This window comes from Danio rerio, chromosome 4 (genome assembly GCF_049306965.1).
Source record: "Danio rerio strain Tuebingen ecotype United States chromosome 4, GRCz12tu, whole genome shotgun sequence".
Taxonomy (NCBI): Eukaryota; Metazoa; Chordata; class Actinopteri; order Cypriniformes; family Danionidae; genus Danio; species Danio rerio.
The window spans coordinates 23,944,315-23,970,877 of NC_133179.1; the positions used below are offsets into that span (position 1 = coordinate 23,944,315).

Here is a 26,563-nt window from a genome sequence, read left to right on the forward strand (position 1 = left end):
AGGGACACACACTGATGCAGCATCGACTTGAACAACATAATCAGCCTCTAATTGGTCTCCTTATGGTCCTCCTTGAACTGACAGCCAATCACACCCAAACATCTGCTGCTGATTTGCATAAGTTCAGCTTGAATTGAGAGGATTAGTAATGTTATTGTTTGGGCTTATTCGGTTTCCCAAGTTGGCATTCCTGTCCAAGTCCAATCTATTCTTCTTCCAATATTGATCTGCGTCTCTGTGTGTTTGCAGGATTACTTGATGACGCATATGTACGGGAACGCAGCAAGAGATGACTTGTGGAACAAACTCTCAGAGGTAAGATTTTACACATCTTCTGGGTGTGAGACCTACATCCGTGAGCAGGAATCATGGCTGGGGTCAGTTAACGCTGAGCAGCGAGTGAAATTGTGTGTGTTCAACCCACTTAAATTCAGTGAGTGAAGCTCCTGCAGGTGCTCAGAGATTCATACGCTGCATTTGGGTCAGAGGCCATTATATAACTGCACATCATCAGCAGAGCACAATTTATGCCAACACACCACCTACTCACATCAACGCATATGGGCTTTATACAAATGCCACATGGGAAAGAGTCTGGGTTGTGTTTGATTCTCTTGCTTCTACACTTGAGGTTTCACTTAAAATGGAAATGTTTCTTACAGAGGAAGGTCAGATATTGATCCAGAAAACTCATCACTGCAAACCTGCTGAATGCAAATGTTCAGATACTGCAAATCAAGTCTTTCTGCTGATTTTGCTGATTTTAATCAGTTTATAAATGACTTGAATCTTAATTAGTGAAGTGTAAAATAATTGTTGACAAGCCTGGTGAGTCTCGACCATGAGTGTTAACCCTTTAGCTCAGGTGTAGTCAAAAATAACCAAAGAAAAATCTAAAAATGATCGTCTGCTGGAGGAAAGTTGACCTATTTAATGCTTGACTCTGGCCTCAGGAATACAGTATTTATTTGGTTTGGCATGACTGTCCCCCTCCTGACAGAAACACTCAGGTGTGTTTTCTGTGATCCGCTGCTTCAGTTTCTCTGTCTTTTGTAGTACCACTGAAGGTTTAGCAAACATATATTGTTAGTGGCACACTTCACTTCCCATAATTCCTTCTGTTTAATTACCAGAAAGGCTAACATTAAGATGCTAATGCTCTTTCAGGAATTCTTTATACACCATTATCTGCGCATCGGCTAAATGTTTTCATGGTTTATCAAATAATCATAGGATATACTGTACCACATCTAACTGATAAAACACAATTTTGGACAATTATTTAGGTGGACATGTTAATCTACAAAATGCTAACGTGCTAGCTCATCTGTACAGTGCTGTTGTAATTTATAAAGATGTCATTTAAAACTATAACTTGCTAATATCAAAGTTTAAACTTTTTTAAAAGGCATTTTAGGGCATGAAAAGAACTTGATTCATCAAGCGGAAGCAAGAATGAAAGTGGGTGATTATTAAGAAACGTAGCCAACAGCCATAATCACAGAGAAACCGAGCATTGAGTTCAAGTCCTGAACACTGAGATCTGCTTTTAAAGTCGGACGACTCTCAGCAAGTCTTCTCAGTGCTCATCTCACAAGTGTCATGACTTTAATGAGATTACTTTCAAGCGTAATCTCAACGTTATTATACTTTGTAATATACCAGCAGGACATTTAGCGGCTATCAGTGTTGAGTGAAGCGTTTTGTCATTCACATCACTCTCCCGGCTGATGGGCGACTCTTTTTCATTTTCTCTCTGAACTGAAGAGATTTAAAGGTGAATTCATACGAAGTAGCCGAACCTAGACCCCTGTATCGTCTCAGTGACCGTGTTTGTGAGGCACTGACGAATTTAGCTACATTAACAGTCTGTGACAGCCCATCATCTAATGAATACTGATATGCGCTGTGTTCATTAGCTATTCATGAAATCCAATTTGCTGCAATAATCTGGCAGTGCTTAGCGCCCACAAAGCCCTTTGTCAAGCTCACGACCCATCGCCGGACTGGCCTTCACTTGCTTTAATTATTTCCACCAGAGTAAAGGTACTGTAGCTTCGTGAAAGCCTTCCTACAGAAAATGATTCATAATAGGAACATGAGTTGCCGTCATCAGCCTCTTCTCTCATACGGTAAACAAACCGTGAGTCATCTACAAATGTGAAAAGTCATCCAGTTTCTGTTATATATTCTAGACACTCATCAGTCAGCTTGGTTATGCTCATATTTTAATGCTCATGATGATTATAATAATCTGTATAAGCAAGAGTTTCACTAGTGCACATGCTTGCCTGATCTGGTCAGGTTGAAGTTTACAGAAGAGCAAGAGAGCCTGACAGAGCACTTTTGTTTCTGTCACCACATTCCCCTTTAATCCCTCGGGTCAAAACAACACACTGACTCTGTGCTGCTGCAGAAACACTGTAAACCTTCACAGCTTTTTAAACAATTTCAGACTAAAATACCAAATGGACTTAGTAAATATGAAATGCTGCAAATATTTAGGATGCAGCGAATAGAAATGATTGGAAATATCTGTGAAGCCAATGAAATTTGCTTTGATCCAAAACCTAGCAGACTGCTTTACCATCCACCACCAAAAACAAACAGCTAGATCTGGACTGAAACAAAACCTCTAAAAATATTGACTTTGTATTGACAGTGATACAGATACTTCTCATATGAAGCACACAAAAGGCTGGACTGTGGACAATTGATTCCTGTTTTGTTCATTCTTGGTAAACCTAAAATGGAGCTCAATACAGCAAAAGTCGGCACTGAATGGCAGTTACATGAACAAAGATGTTAAAGACTACTGGATCTAGAATCGGTTGCTAGCCCTCTACCGCTTGGTGTTTCTCTATGGAACATATTTATGTTAATTTCCCCTGCCACTGTTTCTTTAAGACCAACATTCAACTGTTTTTTTTTTTTTTTTTTTTTTTTTTTTTTTGTTATTGGAAAGAGAAGACCTTAGTTTGGCCAATGATGTGCTTTGACATTCAGTGTTTTTCTGTGGAGCGATTTCTGACAGACTGGCGTTTATTGTTAATAGCTGCTGAATACAAATGTAAATGTCAATAAAAACAAAGAATCAACTCAAGTCAAATCCACTAAAAATAAAAAAAACCCTCAAGTGAGTTATTATGACATATTTACAAAGTTTTTATCAAATTCGTTTTTTGTAAATCGATCAAATGTGTTTGTTGCCAAATGGCAACATTGTGCAATAGTGGAATGTGCAATATTGCAATAGGTTAACTAGTTAGCAAGGTCTGCTGTGATCTTTTAAGTTGTAACAATAACAACAGGAATGCTAGTAATATAATGTTGATTAGTTGTATGTTAATGGAATTTGAATTATGGATAAAATCAAATTTAATTGACAATACTACTTTTGAAAAGATAAAAACACAAAGAACAGTGTATTAGCGAGCACCACCATGTTCTGTTGTGAGTGAAAGACGAAAAGGAGAGAACTGACTCTTCCTGCAGATGAATGTAAGGACGAGATTGGTTTTAGTGACTATGATAATGATGCAGATGGACATTAGATAAGAGCAGAAATGGAGACAGTTCAAGTAAGTTAGCTCAGAGACAGATGAGACAGGCGTAGTATAGTATATAGTATAATATATAAATATTGTTAGCTAGTAGCTACATTATTCTGATGCATCTGGATATAACAGACTTGTTAATTATATGTTATAATATTTACTGGGGAAAATATTTATATTTACTGAATGTTGTATACATGATAATACAATATTATGTTTGTTTTTAATAATATTCAGCAAAAAAGAATAGACTAAATGAAAGATTTTGGTACATCAGTTGTTGAAAAGTAAGTATAAGTTGTCATTCATAAGTTCTGTGTTAAACTTATAATACTGTAACAGATATTAAATAAAAAATTAACAACAAAATTATTAATTAAAAGGAAAGATCTAAATTTGAAGTTAAGCCATTCTAAGAAAAGAAAAACAGTAAAATATATTTTTTTATATCTATCATAAAGTGTGCAGTAGAGGTATAGTTTTAGGCTGAGGGATTGAGGTTTACCTGTACAACACATACTGTCAGTTAGCATCCTGAACCATATAGCATCCTCCCCCATACCCGGGTCACGGCACCATTTGAAAAACATCAACTATCCAAACATTCATTCAATAGTTTTCCTTCAGCTTAGTCCCTTTATTAAACCACCAACTTATCTATCATATATTTTACACAGTGGATGCCCCTTCAGTTGCAACTCAATACTGGGAAAAATCCATACATACTTATTTACACACATACAATACGGCCAATTTAGTTTCTTTGATTCACCGATTGTGCATGTTTTTGGATTGTGGAGGCTACCGGAGAACCCGGAGGAAACCCACGCCAACACAAGGAGAACATGCAAACTCCACACAGAAATGCCAACTGACCCAGCCTGGACTTAAACCAGTGACCTTTTTGCTGTGAGGCAGCAGTCCTAACCACCAAGCCACCATGTCACCCCATCCAAACTTTGAGTTCTTTGTTCTGACAAATGAAGTTTACCTTGATCATTCCTGTTAATTTGTGAAGTCATTGGAAAACAGTTCTCTCCACAAAACACACCAGCAAGTTATTCATAGCATTCTCAGTGTTTTACATTCAGCTACTGTCGTTTTTAAAAATGGATACAGCAGCTCAAGGTGAAACATGGAAGAAACTACATGAAGTATTAAAACGATCCTCATACATACAGAGAGCTTTTGAAAACAATTGACTCAGAAAACTGCCAGTTGTCCACCGTGCCGAGCCATTTATAGTTGCATTTTTAAAGAATAAGGAGGAGCGGTGTATGCAGCACATTTCCCTCAGGGACAAAACTCAGTCGTATTACAGGCTTTCTTCATAAATGAGCCGTGAGATCCAATTTTATGTTTTACTTCTTTAAAATAGGAGGAGCAGCTTTCTCTGAACAAATCAGACCTATAAATGTAATTCTTCTCTTGTACAAGCGTCACGCTTGTGTAGAGAAGTTAGATAGCTGGAAATAGCTTTGTGATATTCATGCTTGTGGATTATGAGAACAGTAAAGTTCACTTACTTTTCACTGTTAAATTTCAGTTGAAAGGTCTGCATGGGTTTTTAGTTAAATCTTTCATTTTTGTTACAATCTAAATGAATAAATAAAGCATCACTGACTTTATCTGGTACAATTTATTCAGTTTTACATGCTCTACACTATGATATATGAATCTATGTGATGTGATTTTGTGTTTTGCGTCACAGGCTATGCAGCGAGAGGGAAAGGATATCAACATCACACAGGTTATGGACCGCTGGACTCTACAGATGGGCTATCCAGTCGTCACCATCAGCAAGAACGACAGTCTGGACAACAGCATCACTATTTCCCAAGAGCACTTTGTCTACGACACAGACGCCAAGATTCAGAATCCTGAGCTGTTCAACAAAAGGTAGTCTGCCATATGTCAGTGGTGACAGGTTGTTACATGAAAATGAAAGCCCATCAGTCAACTGACCTCTTCACATTGATTCTGCAAAAGCTCATAGATCGCTGTAGGAAAGTTATTGCACAGAGGTCTGTATGTTTGCCGAACGTTGCAATGCTGAATAATGCAAAAATCCCACAAAGTCAGTGATTTCCCTCTAAGAATCCTCAGTGATCAGATCAAGCTCAGACAAAACAAAATACTGCGGTTCTGCAACTGAAGAGAAGGAGAACAAATTTTGATCAAAAATGAGATTAAACATTAAGTTATTTTGTAAGAAATACAGAAGAATAGGCCATCTGGAGATTATAAGCACAGCTAGACAGCTAAAGACTAGCCTAGCGCCCCGCAGCATGAAAACCCAGAGGATTTCCTCGCTTATCCAAGCAATGTGAATATTTTACTGCTAGCATGTCTTTAGATGTCTGCCTTTAGCAAACCTGATAAAAGAAATGCTTAAACTAGCCTAAAGTCTGGCCAGTTAGCAGAGACCTAGTTTCAGCCTCAGACGTCATGCCAAGAACTGCCCACGGACCTCTGGCTAAATGTTTGATGCATACGACACACTTTTTTTTTGGAAACACTTCAATAGATTGAAAGCTATCTTCTGATTGGTTTAAATATACAGGATTTCCAGGTCCATTACATGTAGCATTGAGGGCTCTATTTTGACGGTCCATGCGCAAAGTGCAGGGCGCAAATGCTTTCGGGGCATGTCAGAATGCATTTTTGCTAATTTAAGGACGGCAAAATCCGCATTGCGCTGTGGCGCATGGTCTAAACAGGTTGAGTTTATTTTCTTAATGAGTTATAGGCGTGTTTTTTGAGAATAAACCAATCAGAGTCTCTTCTCCCATTTCCTTTAAGAGCCAGCTGTGTTGCGCCATAAGCGCATTTGCTATTTACAGGACGTTAAGTAAGTGTAATTGGAAAAACTGAGCATTTCACAAGCAAACAGTTAACAGTTTTTTTTTTTTTTTTTTTAACAGAAAACAGTTAAACAGGGCATCTATTCAGTTCAGTTCTAATTTCCAGCAAACGAATAAATGAACAATAATAACGAAGTCTGTTTAAAAACCTGAGTTATATCCTAAAACACATGCAGTGCCCTATATGGACTAAAACCTGCAGGTGGGCTTATCTAAGCTTGTTTTTAATAAAACAAATTTAAATATTGATATAATAAATAATACTGCTAATAATAATAACATTATACAAAAGCAAATTGTTGTGAATGAACTGAAAAAGCCTCCCGAGATGAAGAAGACATAAAAGCAGTGATTTTTCATTTTTATGTAGGCTAGAAAATAATATGTTTTGTAATATTTTAATCCTTTATATATATATATCCCATATATATTCTTATTATATCCTATATATGGTCTATCCTTAATATTTTAATTTTTTCAAACGTAAAGATATTTGCGTATTGCTTTACATCTTTTGTGTAGGCTATTAAGCAGTGCGTAAGCGAGGCGCAACTCTTCGCTGGAATTTAGACCGGGTTTTTTTTGGTATAATGAAAAATCTATTATAGTTTCTCAAAATAGCAACAAAACTAGCTGAAACTAGCAAACAAGTATTGCGCCGCTCCTTCTTTTATCCAACATGAAAAGGCTGTCCTTTTGTGACAATGCTCATTTGTAGAGAGAGTCTTAACGAAAAGATTCACATCGTAATATTGTTAAAAGACTACCAAGAGTTATTCTTGAAGTCCTTAAGTGTATTCTAAAAGAAATATTTTTACTCATTTGCCGACTGATTATGGTGAAAGTTGTAGCGAATTAGCTCAATGTGAATTGAAGATTCATTTGAAAGGGGCTTCAAAGGAATCTACACTTTAAATCCGAACAAACTAATCGATCATTCGAATGGACATTTGACTTCAACTATGGATATTTCTATAAAAATTTAAAAAAGAAAAAAAGCAGGGTAACAAGCAGAGTAACAACATCAACGTTTAAGACATTAGAGTCATAAATATGCACAGGCAACTTTCTTTAATTACAGTTTATTGACTAATCTAACAGAAACTAACACAAACACACATTCATATAGGTTGTAGAAAAGAGTAAAGGAAGAAAAATAACAGTTTGAGAGAATGTAATGATGGAAAAACCTTGGATATTGTAAGACTGATTTTGGTATTGATGGGGCATCTTTTTGAAATGTTTGTAAAAAAAAAATTATATAAAGGTTGCATAATGACCCGCTATTTTGCAGACCTTTTTACATTCCTAAACATGGGCAGAAAAAAAAACAAGGCTTGATTGATTGGTCCTTGACCATTTAAAGCAGCCATAATTTCTCAGACGTTCACTTTGATGTCTGGCTATGCAAGACTAGCTTATACGCTGCATTTTTATTTATTGTTTTTTTTTTTTTTCACGAGGAACTGTAAAGTGTAAAACAACCCTGCTTGTATTAATGATATTTCATGTCATGTTCAAACACACAAGCTATTAAGCTGCTATTATCTGAGCATTTCATTTAATATTAGCGACCCATGCTAACCTGTCACTGCCACATCCTGTTTGGCAGCGTCTGCGTCGTCGCAGAAAACTGTGTGTGTCACTGGCGGATAGATTAGTTTAATTCTTTGTTAGGGTGAGATGAATAATTCAATACTGCCTCTGATCCTCTTTAGAAATCGTCCTTTTGTTTAGGATCAGACACTGTTAGCGGTGCAAGAACTGACTTAAGAATTGAATCTTAATGCCGAACTGTCAGTCAGAGTGTGCGGAGTAAATGTTGAGCTTTTTTGTCATTTAGATGGTAAGAAAAGTTTCTCAAATTGAGAATAAAATCAGTCCAAAAAAACTGAAATTAACAGACAACCTCAAAACCTCTTGAGGTTATAATATCTACACTTTTTTTAAAACTTTATTGTGACTTTTTGATTAAATGTGATTAGAAATAAAATCTGTTAGAAATAGTAGAGAAGATAATTCTAGCGAGATTAAAGTCTTCACAAAAGCATTTAATTTATTATCTTCAAATAATCAAAGACTTTGTTTTCGTGCGGCTAGGCTAACCCTTCACATGAAGCCCTCTGTTGTGATAAATATGAAACATACAGGTAGAAATCTGTTAGTCGATCCCTTTCCTGAGTTCATTTGTTGAGGGCAGACAAAGGCACCTTCCTGCGAGCGTCTCCTCCTACGTGAACGTGTTTTCTGAGAGCTGCGGTTCTTCTGCAGAGGCGTTCAGAGGCACAGCGGCTCCAAGAATCAATAGCCAAGCTGTGTTGTGAGTAGGGGGCGTCTCTTTCCTGTTTTGCCCCTCAGGCGGGTTTTCATCTGAGTACCAGACAACCTGCCAGAATGCAGGGGGATTTGGCACCTTTGTAAATGCAGTGTAACACCTCACTTGAGGCTTTAAGCCAGCCTAGCAAAATGTGCTGACAGAAACATTGGCAGCAACTAAAGGAAAACAGAGAAGGTCAGTTTGAATGTATTTCACACTCCTTCTGTATGTTTCATGTCCACCGCTGTCTTATTAAAGTTCATAAAGGGTCTGCTTCTGGAGAGGTCCAAACTCCACACAAAAAACTGCAGAAAAAGACACACGTTACACTTTTTTCTGCACTTTGATATTCTGCTGAAGCCCTTCCATAATCCAGCAAGCAAAGAGCTTCACACTTGATGTGCTAATTGACTTCCTCTTTCAAACCTGCATTAAAGGAGTCTTTTAAGTAAAGTACAACTTCAGCTATATTGATATTATCTTTGGTCTGCTTTCTATTATCGAAGTAATTAACTTTCTTGCCCTTCGGTTTTTAAGAAGAATTAGAAACTTTTTTATTAAGTGCCAACAGAGTGGTGACAAAACCGTATACGTATAAATTTTTTTTCAATGGCAACTAGTAAATACCTTAAGTTTTGTTAGACCATCCTGTGTGGTAAAGTTTAAAGGGTTTTACAACTTTCCTGGTATTCATTTGTGTCCAGATGACCCATAAAATAAAGGCTGGTTTATACTTATGCATCAAGTGCACACGTATGATCCAGTGCAGCCTCTGTATGGTTGCATAGCCCTCGCCGTGGCTGATGCCAACGCTGATGCGCACCTCTCATAAAATATAACTACACCTTGCAACGACGCATAGCGCAAGCTCTGTGATTAGTCAGCTTGGTAGCTCTAACGAGTATGGGCGGAGCTGAGAGCTGCACCAACCTGTTGGACTGTGCGTTTACAAGTGCAGAGTCTCATAAAGGAGCACCAACTGCAAACTTTTGTTTAGTGTTTACCTTATAATTAAGGTTGTTGCACATCTGCCCGTTCCTAAATCTGAAAAAGCAAGTTTTAGCTGCTTTTACATTAAGGAAGCATTTAGAAAAAACAAAACACCACTGAAGGAACTCGATACAGAGGAACAGAAAAACCTCAATGCCAGCTAGTGTTTTGGAAGTGTTATTGCAGAGCAACACAAACAGCATGCAGAAGTATATAGACTTGTGCTGTGGGTCACAGCAATCACTCGATGTAGAAGTATATACCATCTTTAGGCAAGCATGCTATCATTCTGATATACATTTACCCTAAACACCATAACCGCTCTTATGTTTTAACAAATTTAAAGCAATCTTTGATCTCATAAATGGCGTTAATGTTTAATATTTATTTGAAACTCAGAAATAACTTTTATTGTTTATTTTTATTAGACTGTTAGCATATTAGCATGTTGTACATGCTCAGGTACTCACTGATTTTCTTGCTCATTGCGGCATTGCCCTCATTGTCATGTTGGTTTTTATAGAAATAAAAACCCATTTGAATATATATTCTGCAATTATAAAATAACTTTTATGGTGTTGTTAAAAAAGTGAAAGGTTTAAAGAATTATTGTTTAAACCTGACCCTCACTGACAGCTGTTTTCTTGTAAAATGTTAGGCCAAGACTGTGAATTTGAATGTAAAATTGGAAAACAAGTGTGTCTCAGAGATTAGTCTTATCTTGTATTCTTTCCCATCGGTTTCCCAGATGTTGTCATCAGTTTTAATAATGATTTAAAAATTATTTTCTGGAACATTGTTAATTATTGTTTAGCTTATTAAGCCTGTAATTGTTCAGGGACACATTTTCTGTCTATTAAAAAACAACTCTAAATTAAGATAAGTCATTAGAAAGTATGAGAAAAGTGACACTTTTACCTGAAATTGTGATGCTGTACTTTAAAACATCTCATCTGAAGTCATCCTGAACCATTTGGCACGTCTAAGATAATTTGCAGATCCTGCACTTATTTTCACCATTATAAAAACGTCTGTTTCTTCATTAACACCTTTACACTCGTATCATACCTGACTTCTGCTCGAATTTTCACAGCACAGATTTTGTGCTGAGGTGAGATTATAGAGAATATAAACAACTTATTAGCGCTCAATGCCACAAGTGAATTTATCACTGCAGACTGGGAGACTGCTCTGTAATGTGGCTTCTTGAGAATTATTTTATAGTTTTCAGATGGATTTGAGCCTTATTATGTGCCAGTTATCTGCAGTCGCTGGATTCACATTCAAGCTCAGCTGGTGACCATCAGATGCACTTCATGAAAAAAAATCATCAGTCATCAACCTGCAATAAAACTGTCAAGACCAGTGCTACTGTGAAGAAAGCTGTATTATTGCTCAGGTTTAGTGATGCTTAAAGGCACAATATATAAGTTTTTTATTATTAATAAAAAATCCACAAAAAAACAAAAACAAACAAACAAACAAATGTACACAGTACTTACATTATCACACATGTTTTGAGGAATTTCCAAATCCAGAGAAATAAGCAATTTTAACTGGTGATACTTTGATGTTAATACGTTTTAAACTCTTAAGCTCATCCATGAACATGATTTCTGCACGACTTCCATAGGATTTAATGTAGACAACAAATAGACTCCACACTCAATCATGATATCATCCAAATACACCTTTGTTTGTTGTTAATAAGCACCCTCTAGTGGTAAAAATCACATACTGCACCTTTAAATCAACGTTTTGTATCATTGCAAATCTGAAAAAACTCAAAATTCATGAGTTATAGTTATTTGCGGAAACATATATAGATTTATTCTGTAAAAATTAAAATAAAACTAAAATTAACTTCAGAAAAGTTATGAAATCAGCCTGTTTTTATTCACAACAAATTAAAACATTTTAAAATTACTAAAAGAGAGTATTTATGTTTGATTTGAGAATTTTTAACTTTACAGAGAAACACATTAATATTTTAAATACAAAAAATCCAGAGAAAGTGAGGGTTTTCAAGTGGTCTGTTGTTTTTTTTTCCACGGCTCTATAGATTTTTCAGTGCACATCATTTTTATGTTTACCAAATAGCTACCCACCGCAGAGTAATACGTTTGTGACATCACTGTAATGTGTTTGGACAGTTAACAGTGCAGGACACACATGTTCATCCTAAATGCAGTGAAATATTAACTGAGCACGAATCAGCTAGAATGCCGGTGGGCACATGAAGTACAAGCACAAAAACATTAAATCCAGAGTGTCTTTCAAAGCACACAGCAGCAATGTTTAAAGCAACGAGTGATTGATTTTCTTTAGTGCTCATTAAAAAATTATTTGTACACGAAAAAGAAGTTATCCAGAAAATACACTTGAGCAAAAAGTCTACAGTACAAAAAAAATAATAATAAATAAAACTTTTCTTAAATAAAGAAATAAAATGTCTTCTCTGTGAATGAAAATTAAATATTTTATGAGCAAAACAATTAAGTAAGTAAGTCAAGTAAGTATAATTCATTAGAATGGTGCAGGGCCTCTTTTGCAGCTAGTACAGCATCAATTCATCTTGGGAATGAGAGATTGCAGAATAGTGACTAAGTCACTCAATAATATTTAGTTTGGTGACTGTGTAGGCCATGTAGGAGATCTTCAACTTCTCTTTCATGTTCATCAAGCCATTCTGTCCCGCTGTGTGTATTATCCTACATATAAATATTAGGTGTTATTGTATATATATATATATATATATATATATATATATATATATATATATATATATATATATATATATATATATATATATATATATATATATATATTCTAGATTCTGATTGGCTGGAGGATGTGCATTATTTTGAAGTAAATGCACATGTAGTTTCAGTCAGTTTTGATCACACTTCTAAATAAATGTGCTTCTCTTTTTGTTTGTATTTGTTTGTATGTTAGTAGTTATCATAGCAACTCGCGAGCGCTACACTGGAAACCGATGAGGACTTTTTATGGCAGACAGGACAAATTACAAAAATGTGCATCAATTATGCCACAAAATCAAGTTTTAAGAGTTTTTCATGCAAGAATATAGTTATTTGAAAGACAAATCGGCTGTTTATGTAAAAGGATAGCGCATCTTTGTAAGTGTCGGACTCTAAGCTAGGCGAGTGAAGCTTTACATATTGGCCAGACCATCTCAGGACATGCCGCTGGATCTCTTCTCTTGCATCTTTGTTGTTTAAAACATTATAAATTAATAATTTTTGGTGTATAATGGTCAGTCTTTGGACTTTTAAACCTATTATTTTTTCTCAATTATATTTTTTGGTATTTATGACTTTTATCGAATGAATGACAGCTTCCCTTTTTGCTCAGTATGTCTACCTTGTGTTTTATTTGCTAATGTAAGCTATTAAAAAAAAAAAAAAAAACTATGTATAAAACTATACATTATTTGTATAAATTCATAATACCTATAGATCTGATAAGCTTTTTATATTAACAGACAAAGCACAGATATTGATATTTCACAATGTTTTTACGTCACATAATTTGAATCCACCAAGCTTAGTTTCCAATGTTTGCAATGTTTACATTCTTCTACTTACATTGAATCCAAATCCCAAATATTAGAAATGACAACAGATAGTTAAGATTTAATTAATGTCAGTTTTAATGTTATTGATTAATGCTATTACCTTACAGATTTCATTCATTATTTTCCTTCTGCTTTTTACTTGGTTTATCACAGCGGAATGAACCGCCACTTACTTGACAGATTTATATATTTTACATTTCAGGTGGTTTGTGTAATGTGTTTTATGTTTGGTAAAATAATTTCTAATGGCATCTTCATTTTCAACCAATTACAACTAACTAATTTGTCTCGTTCCAATAGGTGTGTTTAGAGGGTTTTGCATAAAAAAAAAAACACAAGTGGATTTAGCTGGTTTTCGACTCACAAGAAAATTTACCTTGTTAAAACATTTTTGAAAAAAAAAAAAAAGGTATTTAGCTAAGAACCTTCTTTTCATTACGTATAAAATGAAACTTCTGAACCTTATCAGAGGAGCCTGATAGACAATGCTCATTTACAAGAAAAGTCTTAAACTCTAAGTCCAGGTCTGATGGATTTAGAGGTTTTTGCATCTGAAATCTTCATATGTATGAAGCAAGCAAGTTGTCCTTAAGACACATCAGCACTTACTCTATTAATGAAATGTGTGATCAAATTAAACCTCATTTTATACCTTTCAGATAGCTTAATCACTTACTGTAGTTGTAATGCCACGTGTAAATGCGTCTGCAAATTTCTAATTATCAGCATATCCACATTCTTCAACTCAAAGAATTTCAGATTTTCCAGAAATCCACCACCATCCTATTTGGTTTCATAAATGTTTAGCTTCGAGTTGCTCTCTACAGGGTAAATACTGTAGTTATCCTCAATATCAAACATATCACAGTCTTTCTAAATCCATATAGCAGAAATTCCTGATCTTCTTTTGTCCAGTTTCTCATGTCTCAGTGGCTTCACGATGATTGACTGAAACTCTAACACGAGTCTACACAGCACAAATGAACACAACCGCTCAAGCTCCGCACTACGCCCAACATCCAGGGAAGGTTTCGAAGGAAGACACTTGTATTTTTTCCTCTCTTCAGTGCAGCCGGTATTGGATAAAAGTGTTGGAGGATCTGCAGAATCACACATGTTGAGCCACAAAAGCCCCCAGTGACTCATTATAGACTGCAAAAGCCAGCGCTCCCTAAAGAGAGTCTGAGATATTATCACAGCCGCACAGAGAGACTGAGAGCTCACAACCCATGAGCAAAGAGAGAGACGCAGAAAAACAGTGGATGCTGCTTAATCACAGTGAATTTTAAATGTAGACAGACCACAGCTGTTACTCTTTTACTGCGCTGATATGCACTTCAAGGCACCATCTCAGTCATTATTGCAAATGGGCTATATGCACGGCAAATGTTATTCAGCTAGCGATAAACTTCCGGTGAATTGTTGATGTGACTATTTTCAATTTCATAAGGTTCTTTTATACTGTAGCATGGATAATGCAATTTAATTTAAATATAGTCCGTTAAATAGACTTAAGTGTTAATTTAGTTGTTCTAGCATAACATTAGTTGAAAGCCAGCAGGGGATACATATTTCCATAATTTAAAGACATGATGTGGGACAATCCAATTTAATGCAGTGCTTCTTCTCCAGTGTTACCAACATTATATTGTATCTCAACTAATAGAGATCATTGATTTTAAATGAAGCAGATCTTAAATGATACAATTTTATAATAGCATGACAGTTTACCGGAAGCATTTAAGCTGGCTTATTCAGTATCAAAAGTCCCTGTGCATATAGTTTATTGACAGATTTTTTTATATTAGAAAAAATAATTGCTGAAATAACACCCTCCAAAAACATTAAATGAACACCCTGGCAACCAGTTGGGCCACTTTACCAACTGTACAGCACTTGATCATTGTTGTGGCAAAGTTTGTTACATTATTTAAGGCGCTATTTAAATGGTTCGTTGGCTTGTAATCATAGAAAGACCAAATTAGGATTATGTCTTCTTAAAATGTCCTAAATGTGAAATATTGATTGATAGAAAATGGGAATCCGCATTTCACATTTTACATATTTTTCTTGACCCTGTTAAAATCACTGCTATAAAATAGATATTTCTGTCGCTTCATTGTTATCGGTTAAGCTGTGTTTGTGTTAATAAACAGACGCCTGTAACTTATTTCCCGATCAATCCACTATCTGTAATGAGCCAAAGCAACTGTCTTATTGCCTTTGTTTAATTTTGGTAAAGTGCACATCGTGCCTTACAATGCACTTTAGCTGTTATAGAATCACTGTAAACCGTGGCTCTTGGAGATTATTGCTTATACACTGCTTTTTGTTATGGCATGTTACTTTGTATTTGTATAAACTGTTCTAGAGCAAGTGAACAAAATCTACAACTGACTGAAGATAACAAACGTTGCATCTTTCCATAAACATAATATGATGCCCACATGTCTCATCTGACACGCATTTATCCATCTGCTACAGAGAACGAAACCTTCATTTGTGTTTTATCTAAAGCTCTGGGCCAGAACACGAAGTCCCTGAGGGATGTAAATAACGCTGATGATAACAGACGCTTCCATAAATGAACATAAACACGAGCCACCAAATTACCAGCCTGTGGAGAACTTTAATTTTCTTCTGCTTTCTTATTTTGCTCAATCCCACTGATGAACACGGTTTTATGTAAATGTATTTCATCTGAACACACACAGATGCTTCTATTATCACTGGAATTCAGAAGTGTTGTTATCAGCGCTCGTCTCCTTCACAATCTCTCTCTATAGTCTCCTTACAAACATATGCGGTTAAATACTGTTTCCCAGCAGGGCTTCATATTGTTTCATCTTATGCGTAATGTTTCTTCAACTGAGCTATAGATTCCTCTGCGATGTAAACATTCAGTTCCTGTATCTCCTGTGTTTGCCGTTTACAGCTTAAATTAAAAGTTTGTCTTTGAAACATTCTTTTATTACAATTTTCATTATTTGAAAGGGGTTTATTCAGACATAATTAACAGACATTATATGATGAATATAGTCTTAATAAAGATTTGAGGTGAGTCACCAGCAGCTTGTAAAGGATTTTGTCCATTCCTGTGATTTTTCCAACACAAATCCCTAATGATCCACACATCCGAGAGCGACGTCAGGAAATAATCCAGGCTGCTCTTCTCATATCAGATGACTAAATCTTGACATTTTATGTAGGAATGTGGTGCGTGCCTTTGTAAAGTTCACTGCCACAATGCTAGACTGATGAATTTTTTTGTGGTCCTTGCTGAAAAAAAATAAAAATAAATCTATAGAAATCATCACAAGAGATGCACATGCAAATACCACAAAAGATTACAAACCAGTACATTTTAATGGTCTCTTTAATGAGTTGTATTTCAGGATTTGTTCAAGCTTGAAATAATCTATGGATTTCAAGTTTGCAGAATGCAGCTGCGAGGCCTTTTACCGATTAGGAGATTGAACATACATTTTTATGGTCAGTCTCCAAGATCTTTTACATGCACACTCATATGTCTGGTCCTTGAAATCTTCTGACCAAGACCTTTTAGCTATTCCCATTGCAAGTCTCTATACAAAGGTGACCTCTAACTTTGCGAACTCTGTTAAACTTGGGAAGCACATAAAGACTCATCTTAAAAGTATGCCTTGGTGGCTATACATTTCTGTGGTATTTGTGCTTGGAGTTGAAAATTACTGTAAAGCACTTGACATCTTGTTACTGTGACATTTTGTCTCTGAAATGTGCTTTAAGAATACATTTTACTTACTTTCTTGCTTGTTTGTTGGTTTTATTTCACAAATACAGTTTCCATTTAAACCAGTTTGGTTTAAATGCACAGGTAGTTCCTGTGCTTCTCCCAAACATCTTAACAACTGGCATGTGCTGCACAGGAAACCGATGAAGACATGGGAAATCCACATAATTTGATAAATACTTATCGATGTTACAAAATTTTCCTAGTGATGGGTTGCGGCTAGAAGGGCATCCGCTACGTAAAATGTGTTGGATAAGTTGGCAGTTCATTCCGCTGTGGCGACCCCGGATTAATAAAGGGACTAAGCTGAAAAGAAAATGAATGAATGATGCCACAAAATCAAGTTTTAATATTTTTTGTGAGAATATAGTTATTTTAAACTCTTAAACTTTAGTATAAGTTTGACTCTGAGCTCCGAGAAGTCAGCAGCAGCTCCCCCTTGAACAAAGCTTTATATCAGCTGGACCATATCACGACGTGCCGATGGATCTCTTCTCTTGCATCGCTGTTGTTAAAACATGATATATAATTAATCTTTGGTTTGTCTAACAGCCAGTCTTTGAACCTTTGAGCTTATTATTTGTTGTCAGGTGTATTTTTTTGCCAGATCGCAAAGATAATTTTCATAATTTATTTATTTTGTAAATAATGTAATGTTACACTGATCCTGAGTGTTTGGCTGATTGGTTTTGTTTTAGAGGAAAAAAAAGTAAGTAGAATTTTCTCTTACCTGCCCTAACAAATATTGGTCTGCGAAGAGCAAAATATAGTAGGCCTACTATAGCAAATGACCATGGAATAAGCATGATAATCAATGGCTTGCTGTGCGTTAAAGGATTTCAATGCACTTCGCGGAGGCGACCTCTAATGTGAAGTGGATGCTGACAAGGAAGTGTGGATCCAATCGCAGGTTTATTACACAGGTGATCAAGCAGGCAATGGTCAACACAGGGGCAAACAGATGTATACAGGGAATTCAGAGTTGTGGTCAAATAATAGTTAAATGGTCAGTCAACAATAACAATTTAAACAATAAACAAGCAAAGCAAAGATCGGTACACGCCAAGACAAGGCAAGAGAAACTGATCATAATGTTTACAGTAGCAGTACAACAAGAATGTGCACTGATGCTTGTGTGTGCTGTTTTTAAAGTCCATGTAATCAGTCCTTGCCAATCCTCTGGCTGTGTGTGTGAGTGCAATCAGCAGAATCTGGAATAGGTGTGTGTGAGCGGTGCATGACTGGATCTGTGGTCCATATAATGGTGGATTTGTAGTTCTATGGCAATGTGCTTGTCTACCAGCGATCTACAAGTATTAGATAGCTGATGATTGTGACACGACCACACTCCACTAATGAGTCAAGTGGCCCTTCGTCTTCACCTTGTGCATTAAAACCCTGTAACGCATGGCAAGTCGTAGATTATCCCTTACTAATAACGCTCTAAAAAATGCTGCATTGTTGTAACCCAACATTGGGTTACATGTGGACAAATTCAAAGCTAGTTTTTATTTATTTATTTATTTTTTATTAAATTTAAAATACACTTTTAACTCAATTGTTGGGTTTGTTTATATTTGGCTCAATGTTACAACATACCAGCATTTTTATTTTATTTTTTTTGAGTAAACCATTAAAACCATTGTACATTATGTAATGGATTCTATTGCTTGTTTGTTTTGTTTTTGCTTTTTTAGCAAGGATGGCTTAGGTGTTTTCAGTGTTTTTAACACACTGCCTCAAGTTGAAAGATGGATTATCATGATGTGTTTTGTTCTAGCTAATGAATAAAGCTTTTCTTAAGCAATTAGCACCATGCTAAGAGAGCAGGATAAGCTGTTAACTTGCTGACTGAAAGCAAGTAGTGATATGCTAACATACTTTAACTGTTGACTTGCTAACCCAGGGCAAACTGACAAGGATGTTTTTTTTTTTACGTTCAATATCAGCAATAATAAATAAGTGCCATATAATATCTTACCAGACACTAAATCTTACCAAAAATATTTCAGCTAATGAAGGTTTTTATTGTGGAAAATGCTAAATTAACTACTTTGTATATAAAGTAAGTATTACATTAGCTTTTCCAGTGTTACAGTATTTGCTGCTGTGGTCTGAAGTGATATATTCTGGCAGAAAGCAGGCCTTGTCCACCTGTGTGTCTGCCATTTTGACAGGCTGAAAAGCAGGCCGACCGTCCAGAGTGACAGCTGTCAGACAGGCTTTTACTGGATGTGCACTCATACCTGGAGATGTTCATGCACACACACCAACACATGAAACACACAGATGATTCCATGTCAGAATGAGGCGGCGGCACAGAACATGACAGCGATCGGGTGACGAGTGAAACGTGGTTGAGTGTGTGTGACAGAGAGAGAGAGACAAAGCAGTGCAGTCTGGGAAAGAATGAGATATGATGTCTTTGAGCTCTGACACTGCTGGGCTTTCTTTGAGCTTCACAATCATCTGATGTTTCTGATTTTGTCACTTTGCCCGTCGGTGTCAAGACTGAGGATATCGGATGAATAAATCCCACAATCCCATTAAGTGGTGGGAGTCCATATGTGTCAGATTATGTGCTTCATACAGTATGTGATATTTAAACCCCTGAGATCAGACAGAAGTGTTTCATCTGGTTTTCTATCTTTGTTTTATTTCAGCTTCCAGTGGCAAATACCGCTAACGCTCGCAGTGGGAAACGCCAGTCACATATCAACGGAGACCATCATTTGGGTCACAAATAAATCAGGTATATATTATTAAGAGTGCTTGGTAAGCGCAGACACTCACATTATGGTTATATTTAATAACATTTTATAAGACTTCATGTTTTTTATAAATCTCGAATACACACACATATACATTTACTGAAATTCCTGATTTCAAAACTGCATGTTTTAGAGTGGCCTATTATTGTGGCCCACCTAAGGCACACTTGTGCAATAATCATGCATCTTAATATACCACATTTGGGAGGTGCAAATATTATTTTGGCAAACAGGTTTAAGAAATTGTGTTAACAGTATTTTAGAGACATAGGCCTTTTATGATTCATTACCCTATTTTTAAGAGTATGAGGAAAAATGCCATTTATGATAGATCACACATCATTTTTTACCAGACACTGAATCTTACCAAAAACCTTCAAGCTAATGGAATGTTTTTACTGAGTAAAATGCTAATTTAACTTCTTTGTATATAGATTAAGGCCCTGTTTACACTAATAAGTTTTAGTTTTAAAACAAGCGTTTTAGAATGAAAATGATCCGCGTCCACACTGGCATTTCATCTAGTGTTTCTGAACAACTCTCCATCCACACTACACCACTGAAAATGCACATCACATGACCACACAAACACACTGGCATGTGGTGCAGCATTTGTGGATTTCTGAGCTCCAGGCAGTTATCTACCCAGATGAGAGCTGTGCACATTGGACTGTTTATCAAGGATTTACAGCTGGATGTAATCTCACTTCATTTGTTAAACATAATATTTAATTCATCTTGTTCTCCATCCAACGACATATTTCCTGACTTTTTACATCTGTTACTTGTACTCAGGTAACGCGTTTTGGCTGAGTGCAAAAATAAGTTAATATATTAATTTATGTAATTAAGTACACTGATTCTATATGTTCGACTGATTGCTTGCATTTATTTGCTATAAATGCATTTTACATTATACTTTTATAATGGCCATTATTAATTATTAAAACTGATATTCAGCAAAAGAGAGGTATGTTTCGTATTTTCAATGAGAATGAAAGGAGCATACAGTGAAGATGGCGCTCATATAAATATGTAGCTTCACGACGACTCAACATTTTTGTTAATTTGCTTAAATCAAAATGAGAATAAGCAGTTCCTTAAATCATGTTTTCATTTTATTGCTAAGAAAGTGAAACAACGTAGCCAGGGTGATGTGAATGAGGTTATAAAGTACCCTGATCCCTTTGAAGATTTATCTGAAGTGTCCTCGAGGGTTTGTTTACCATATGAAACTTGCGAAGTCTGAACTTACAGAGAGTGGTTGCAAGACTGAACTTAGGCGACTTAATATTGAGGAAAAAGCCCCAATAGGCAAATGTCTGCAGCCCTCCTCTGTTTTCAGATGTCTCTGTTTTCCCACATCCACACTGACATGGAGCAGCAGCGTTTTCAAAAGGCTCCATATTTGGCGCACGAAAACTTCGGTGTAGTGTGGATGAATGGCATAACCATAGCGAATCATGCATTTTCAAACTAAAACGTATTAGTGTAAACGGGGCCTAAGTATTGCATTAGTTCTTCCAATGTTTTTCCACAGTATTTACAGTATGGCTGTGTTGTACAGTGGCTTGTTATTGTGGCCATCCGGAGGCACACATGTGCAGTAATCATGCTCTCTTGAAATACCACATCTGGGAGGCGGATAGATTATCCCAGCAAACAGGTTTAGAAAAAGGTGAAAATGTGAGAGAAATAGGCCTTTGGTTATTTCAGTTTATGAAAAAAACTCACATTCAAAAGACATTCGTTACCAAATTTTCAACAGTATGAATAAAAATGTCATTAAGCAATGGATCACACATCATTTCTTACCAGGCACTGAATTTTACTATAAATATTTTAACTAATAGGATTTTATCGTGGAAAATGCTAATTTAACAACTTTGTATATAGAATAAGTATTGCAGTATGTCTCCCAATGTTAAAGTATTTATTGCTGTATTGTACAGTATTTATTTTCTCAGCATTTATTCATTTCAGCATTTATTCTAATCAACATCTTGGCTTACCCCCATGTAGCGTCTATATTTTGGTTGAGTTTGTTTTATGTTTTGTTGCTTTCATTGAAAATGTTAGGGATAAAGTACATGCATAAGGTTGTTATCACAGAATAAATCCTGAGAGTGCAAAACAGAGACTTTAGTTAAAACACAACTACTTGCCACAACACATAAAGAATAATACTTCATAAATGATTTAATTAAACTAAAAGCTGACAGAAACAAAACTGAACTGAATGGAGCATTCACTAACATATTATAGCTATATTATTCCACAGATTATTCATTCACAAGTTGGTGCCAAAGCAGTTAATAACAGTGGCATGGCAGACAAACAGATATAAATGTTGATTTAAGTATATGGATGTGAATGTTGGCCTGTTCAGTGATTAAAGGGTCACGAAACACCAAAACACATTTTTTGAGCTTTTGACAGTCGTATATGTGTCCCACACTGCTAAAAACACTATTAGGACACCTATATTTCACTAAAAAGTGTAAATTGGTTGTTTTTGCGTTATTTCAAGCAAATTCGTACTTCCTGTTTGAAACGAATTTTTGAAGCTGCGTCACGGTCATGACATAATAGCGTTGTATTCCAGCGTGCAGACTGGGCGTCTGTGCCTGAGTGAGTCTTATTACGTCTTACAGTGTGATACATTAATGCATGAGTAAGGCTTGGTTCAAACCAATCAGCGCGCTCTATTGTGCAACTTCATTAATATTCATTACTGTCACAGTGTTTACACCACAAAGACGCCACGTTGTGTTGGCAAAACAAGCGTGAAGTGTTGCTTTTATAGTTTGCTGCCGTTAAGTTTCGTTTTCATTTTCTCTCTGTGAGAGCTTATCTGGATCACGTGTGGATTAACAGTGTACGCGACGCTCGACAACAATAACTTACGTGTCTAAGGAGGATTATTGTTTACCTGAGAGCTGTTCTCATCTGCAAACGCTGAAATCTGGATTTGCTTGTAGTATTCTCTCCATAAAGACGCGGCTCTAGTTGCTGGTGATTGTCCTGTCTCTACAGATTTGGTAAGTGAGCGACCAGTGCTCTTTGTTTATTCAGTTTGTTCATATCGAATTAAGTTAACTATAGCACTGAGTGCAGAAATGTTAGCACCGCATTTAGTGACCGGAATAACACACGCGGCTTTCTGACGCTACCTGCCGTGTGCATCTAAGTTTCCGGGAAATGCGGAGTTTTTTTTTCTCTCATTCGCCGTGCGGTATCAAACATTGCATGAAAAATACACGCTTAGAGCAGTTCCTCGAATCAAATATCTCGTTTGTCGCGAGGGGCATGAATGAATTCCCTGAATGAAAGAGCCAAACTGCAGTTAAAGTCCAACATTTATTAATTCAGCAAATAATTCGACTACAGATGTCCATGTAGCTTAAACACCATCGCTTTCTCCTGTCTGTGTGGGTGTGTATTTTGACTCTGAAACTCGCGCGTGCACAAATAGACACTCCCACACCATCCCACTTTAGTTCCTCCGACACTCCCCCCTAAACAGAGCTAGACACGCCCACTTTTCTGACTTTTTCGAAAGTAGAGGTGTGAAAACACCCTGCTGAAACGAGGGGGTTTCATGGCCCTTTAAAGGTGATTCGAAGTTCCCAGGTGAGCCTGTGTTATTTAGTGGTGGTTATCTAGGATTAACATACCTTGCAATGACTAATCAGAATCGAGTATTCAAGACAGACATGTAAGAATTCCTGTTAAATTATATTTTACATAGTCAGTAGATATCAATGGATTGCTTTAAGGAGTTTTACACAGCATGGTAATTTGTCATGAACTGATTATGCCTTGTCTTAAAAAGTCAGGTTAGTTGATACAGTATTTCAAAAGATTATTGGTACACAAGATATAGCCGTATTTGTTGATTGATCAAAATGATTGATTATTCTGGCCCAAAAAAACATTGTCATAAATTAATAAAGAGGTATAAATAAAAGATAAATACATACATATAAGATGATAATAATAAAATAATTGCCAAACTACTTGATAAGTTTCTTTTTTTTTCCAGAAAGTCATCATTTTAATGAGCCTTTCATTATAATTCCATTCATTATAATCTCAGGGCAGACGCATCACCCTGACTTGTGAAATGAATTTTAATTAAGAAGCAGTTGCTAAAAACACGTTTGTCATTGATGCAAGTGCATTTAAATCATTGTATTTGCATATATTTTTATTAAAGAAATGTTTAGATTTCACTTAAAAAAAATAGATTGCGCCATTGACATAAGAAGTCTCTGTCTACTTAACTGTAAATGACACATTAAAACATAAGGTACATTATTAATTGGATTTCCTCATTAAATTAGAATAATTTACTCCCATGAGTGCATTTATGTAAATGTCCTTTCTTCAGCGGCTTCACATCCACCATCATTATATGCAATTCCTTTCCTCTCCTTTGGGAGAATGAGGTGGATTCTGTTCGGATGGAGCCACAGCGAGTCAAATTCCAAGAGCAGGAATTGAATTTGTTCTGCGAGCGGCTCAGAGCTGAGTGTCCACTGATTATGAGAGCATTTAACAGCCTCCACTTTCTGCTCACCTTTCCTGAAAAAGAGGCTCATCAGGGCTACAATGCAGACGACACAGAGTGAAGCAGAGACAATGACTCTTGGAGGAAACAGAGTCTGGAACGCAGAGACCCCATTTATATGCATTAACTCACTGCCTGACTCTTGCAATCTGCCCGGATGCGCTCGAGATCACGATACACTCCAAAAATCCATCCAGTGCACGAGCTGGAAAGCACTTAATCGGTGCATTTATTTTCCGTCAAAAAGCACAAGGTCCAACTGGAATATTACAGCAACAGAATGTTGCAAAGATGTTAGGTTACAGATGTTGTACATTACTCAAACGCTAAACACATCATCTCTTCTTGAAAATAGCAGAATAACTTCTTTCATCAACAACATGAATACCTTCATGAATAACAAAACTGATGTTATGAGTTTATTCTCATGATAATAAATAGTACTGAATTTATCAGTTCTGTATTTTAATCATTAATGTCATTAAAAAAAGTGGTCAGCTTACATAAATTGTATTTTTTATAAACATTTTAGTTTTTTAGTTTTTTATTTAATTATTGTCATCTAAAAACATTTATTTTCATGCGCAAGCATCATTTTGATGGCATTTGTGAATTTGTTTTATTTATTTGGATAAAATGTTCTGAAAAGCTGACTCATCCACTGGCTGCTATTTAAAAAAAGGCTTATTAAAAATGACATTTGCAAATGCTTCTTAAAAAATAAAATATATTTATTTAAGGACAGCACTAGTCTGAAATGTTCTCATGTTTTTAAAGAAGTTTTGTTTTATGATTGCCAAACAGTTGAGACAGTTAATTATGTATTGAATAAATTATTAATTATATTAAAGTTACATTTTATTTCAAGGTACAACCCAGGCTATTAATAAACCAATGACTATGTCTTTTATTTCAACAAACATCTAATTTGCTGCTTATAAATAGTTATTGATGAAGCACTTGGGCTTAGGTAGCATTAAGGATGTAAAAGAAGCCAATCTTATCAACAGGCGGGTAATAATTCACTAGTTTTGGTGAGAATTGTTCCCTGTACTAAAATGTTACTTTAAATTTATTTGCTGTAGTTATATCATCCATGCATCATAGTTCATAGTTCAAGTATCACAGTTCAGTTTCCTTCTATTTTGTATTTTCTTTAGTTTATTTATATTTTCTGTTTTGTTTCATACTTGCTATCATCTAAAGAGAATCACATTTGTCTGTGAGCACCATTTCGCGGCCTGTGTTTCTGCTTATAAGCTCCACATTTTGCTGTCAAAGCTGAAATTAAATGTTGGTTTCATGTCCTTGTCCTTTTTTTGCTCATGTATTTATAGAGGCGCACAGAGTGGGTCACATGGTTGGTGAGACATGGTTGCTGGGCAACATCAATCAGACGGGCTACTTTAGAGTGAACTACGACCTTCACAACTGGAAACTTCTTATTCAACAGCTGATGAGCAACCCGACGGTACAGAACCCACAATCCCTTACTTCCATCTTGTGTTTCCATCACCCTATCCTGTTAGTTAAAATTTGCCTAATGGAGGCATCAGTTTTGCACATCGATATGGGATAACTAAATAACTAGTGCCACATGAGGTGGTTTTGCAGGCAGTTGTGAAAAAGAATGTTTCTTAAAACTTCAACTTTGGTTGAACTACACAACTGCAATAATATTACACCACTGAGGAAGAAAAATAAAATGATAATATTTGAACAGGAAATATATCTTTTTAATAAATAAAAATAAACAATATAAGTCAAGATCAAGCCAAAATGTGCCAAACAATTTTTTTTAAAGCATATATTTAAAACAAGAATCATAAATAGATAACACTAATAATCGGTAATCAATAGGCGATAAGAATGAAGAAATTATACAAATTACAAATACATAGTCATAATATTTTTTGTCTTTTTAACTGCAGATAACTTTAAACTGGGGTAACATTACTTTTTTTCATAAAAATTCAGGGAAAGTGTATCTTGGCTTGTGTGCATTAATTCTTTAAAAAAATGCAGGGAATAGTGTATTTTGGCTTGCGTGCTTTAGTTCTTTATAAAAAATGCAGGGAATGGTGTATCTTGGCTTGTGTGCATTAATTCTTTAAAAAAGAA

General features: G+C 35.8%; 1 protein-coding gene across 4 annotated transcripts in view; it reads left to right on the forward strand.

Moving 5' to 3' along the window:
- The window catches only part of trhde.1 (thyrotropin releasing hormone degrading enzyme, tandem duplicate 1), a 202,183-nt gene that overhangs the window by 132,195 nt on the left and 43,425 nt on the right, over positions 1-26,563 (forward strand). For 3 of the 4 annotated variants that reach the window (XM_073947198.1, XM_073947197.1, XM_001345421.9), the window contains 4 exons: positions 250-315; positions 5,269-5,456; positions 19,762-19,850; positions 25,780-25,913. In XM_073947198.1, the coding sequence (XP_073803299.1) occupies positions 250-315; positions 5,269-5,456; positions 19,762-19,850; positions 25,780-25,913 (477 nt within the window). Of the gene's footprint in view, positions 1-249; positions 316-5,268; positions 5,457-19,761; positions 19,851-25,779; positions 26,524-26,563 lie in introns of all 4 variants that reach the window. The other variant, XR_012402103.1, reaches the window with a different exon arrangement.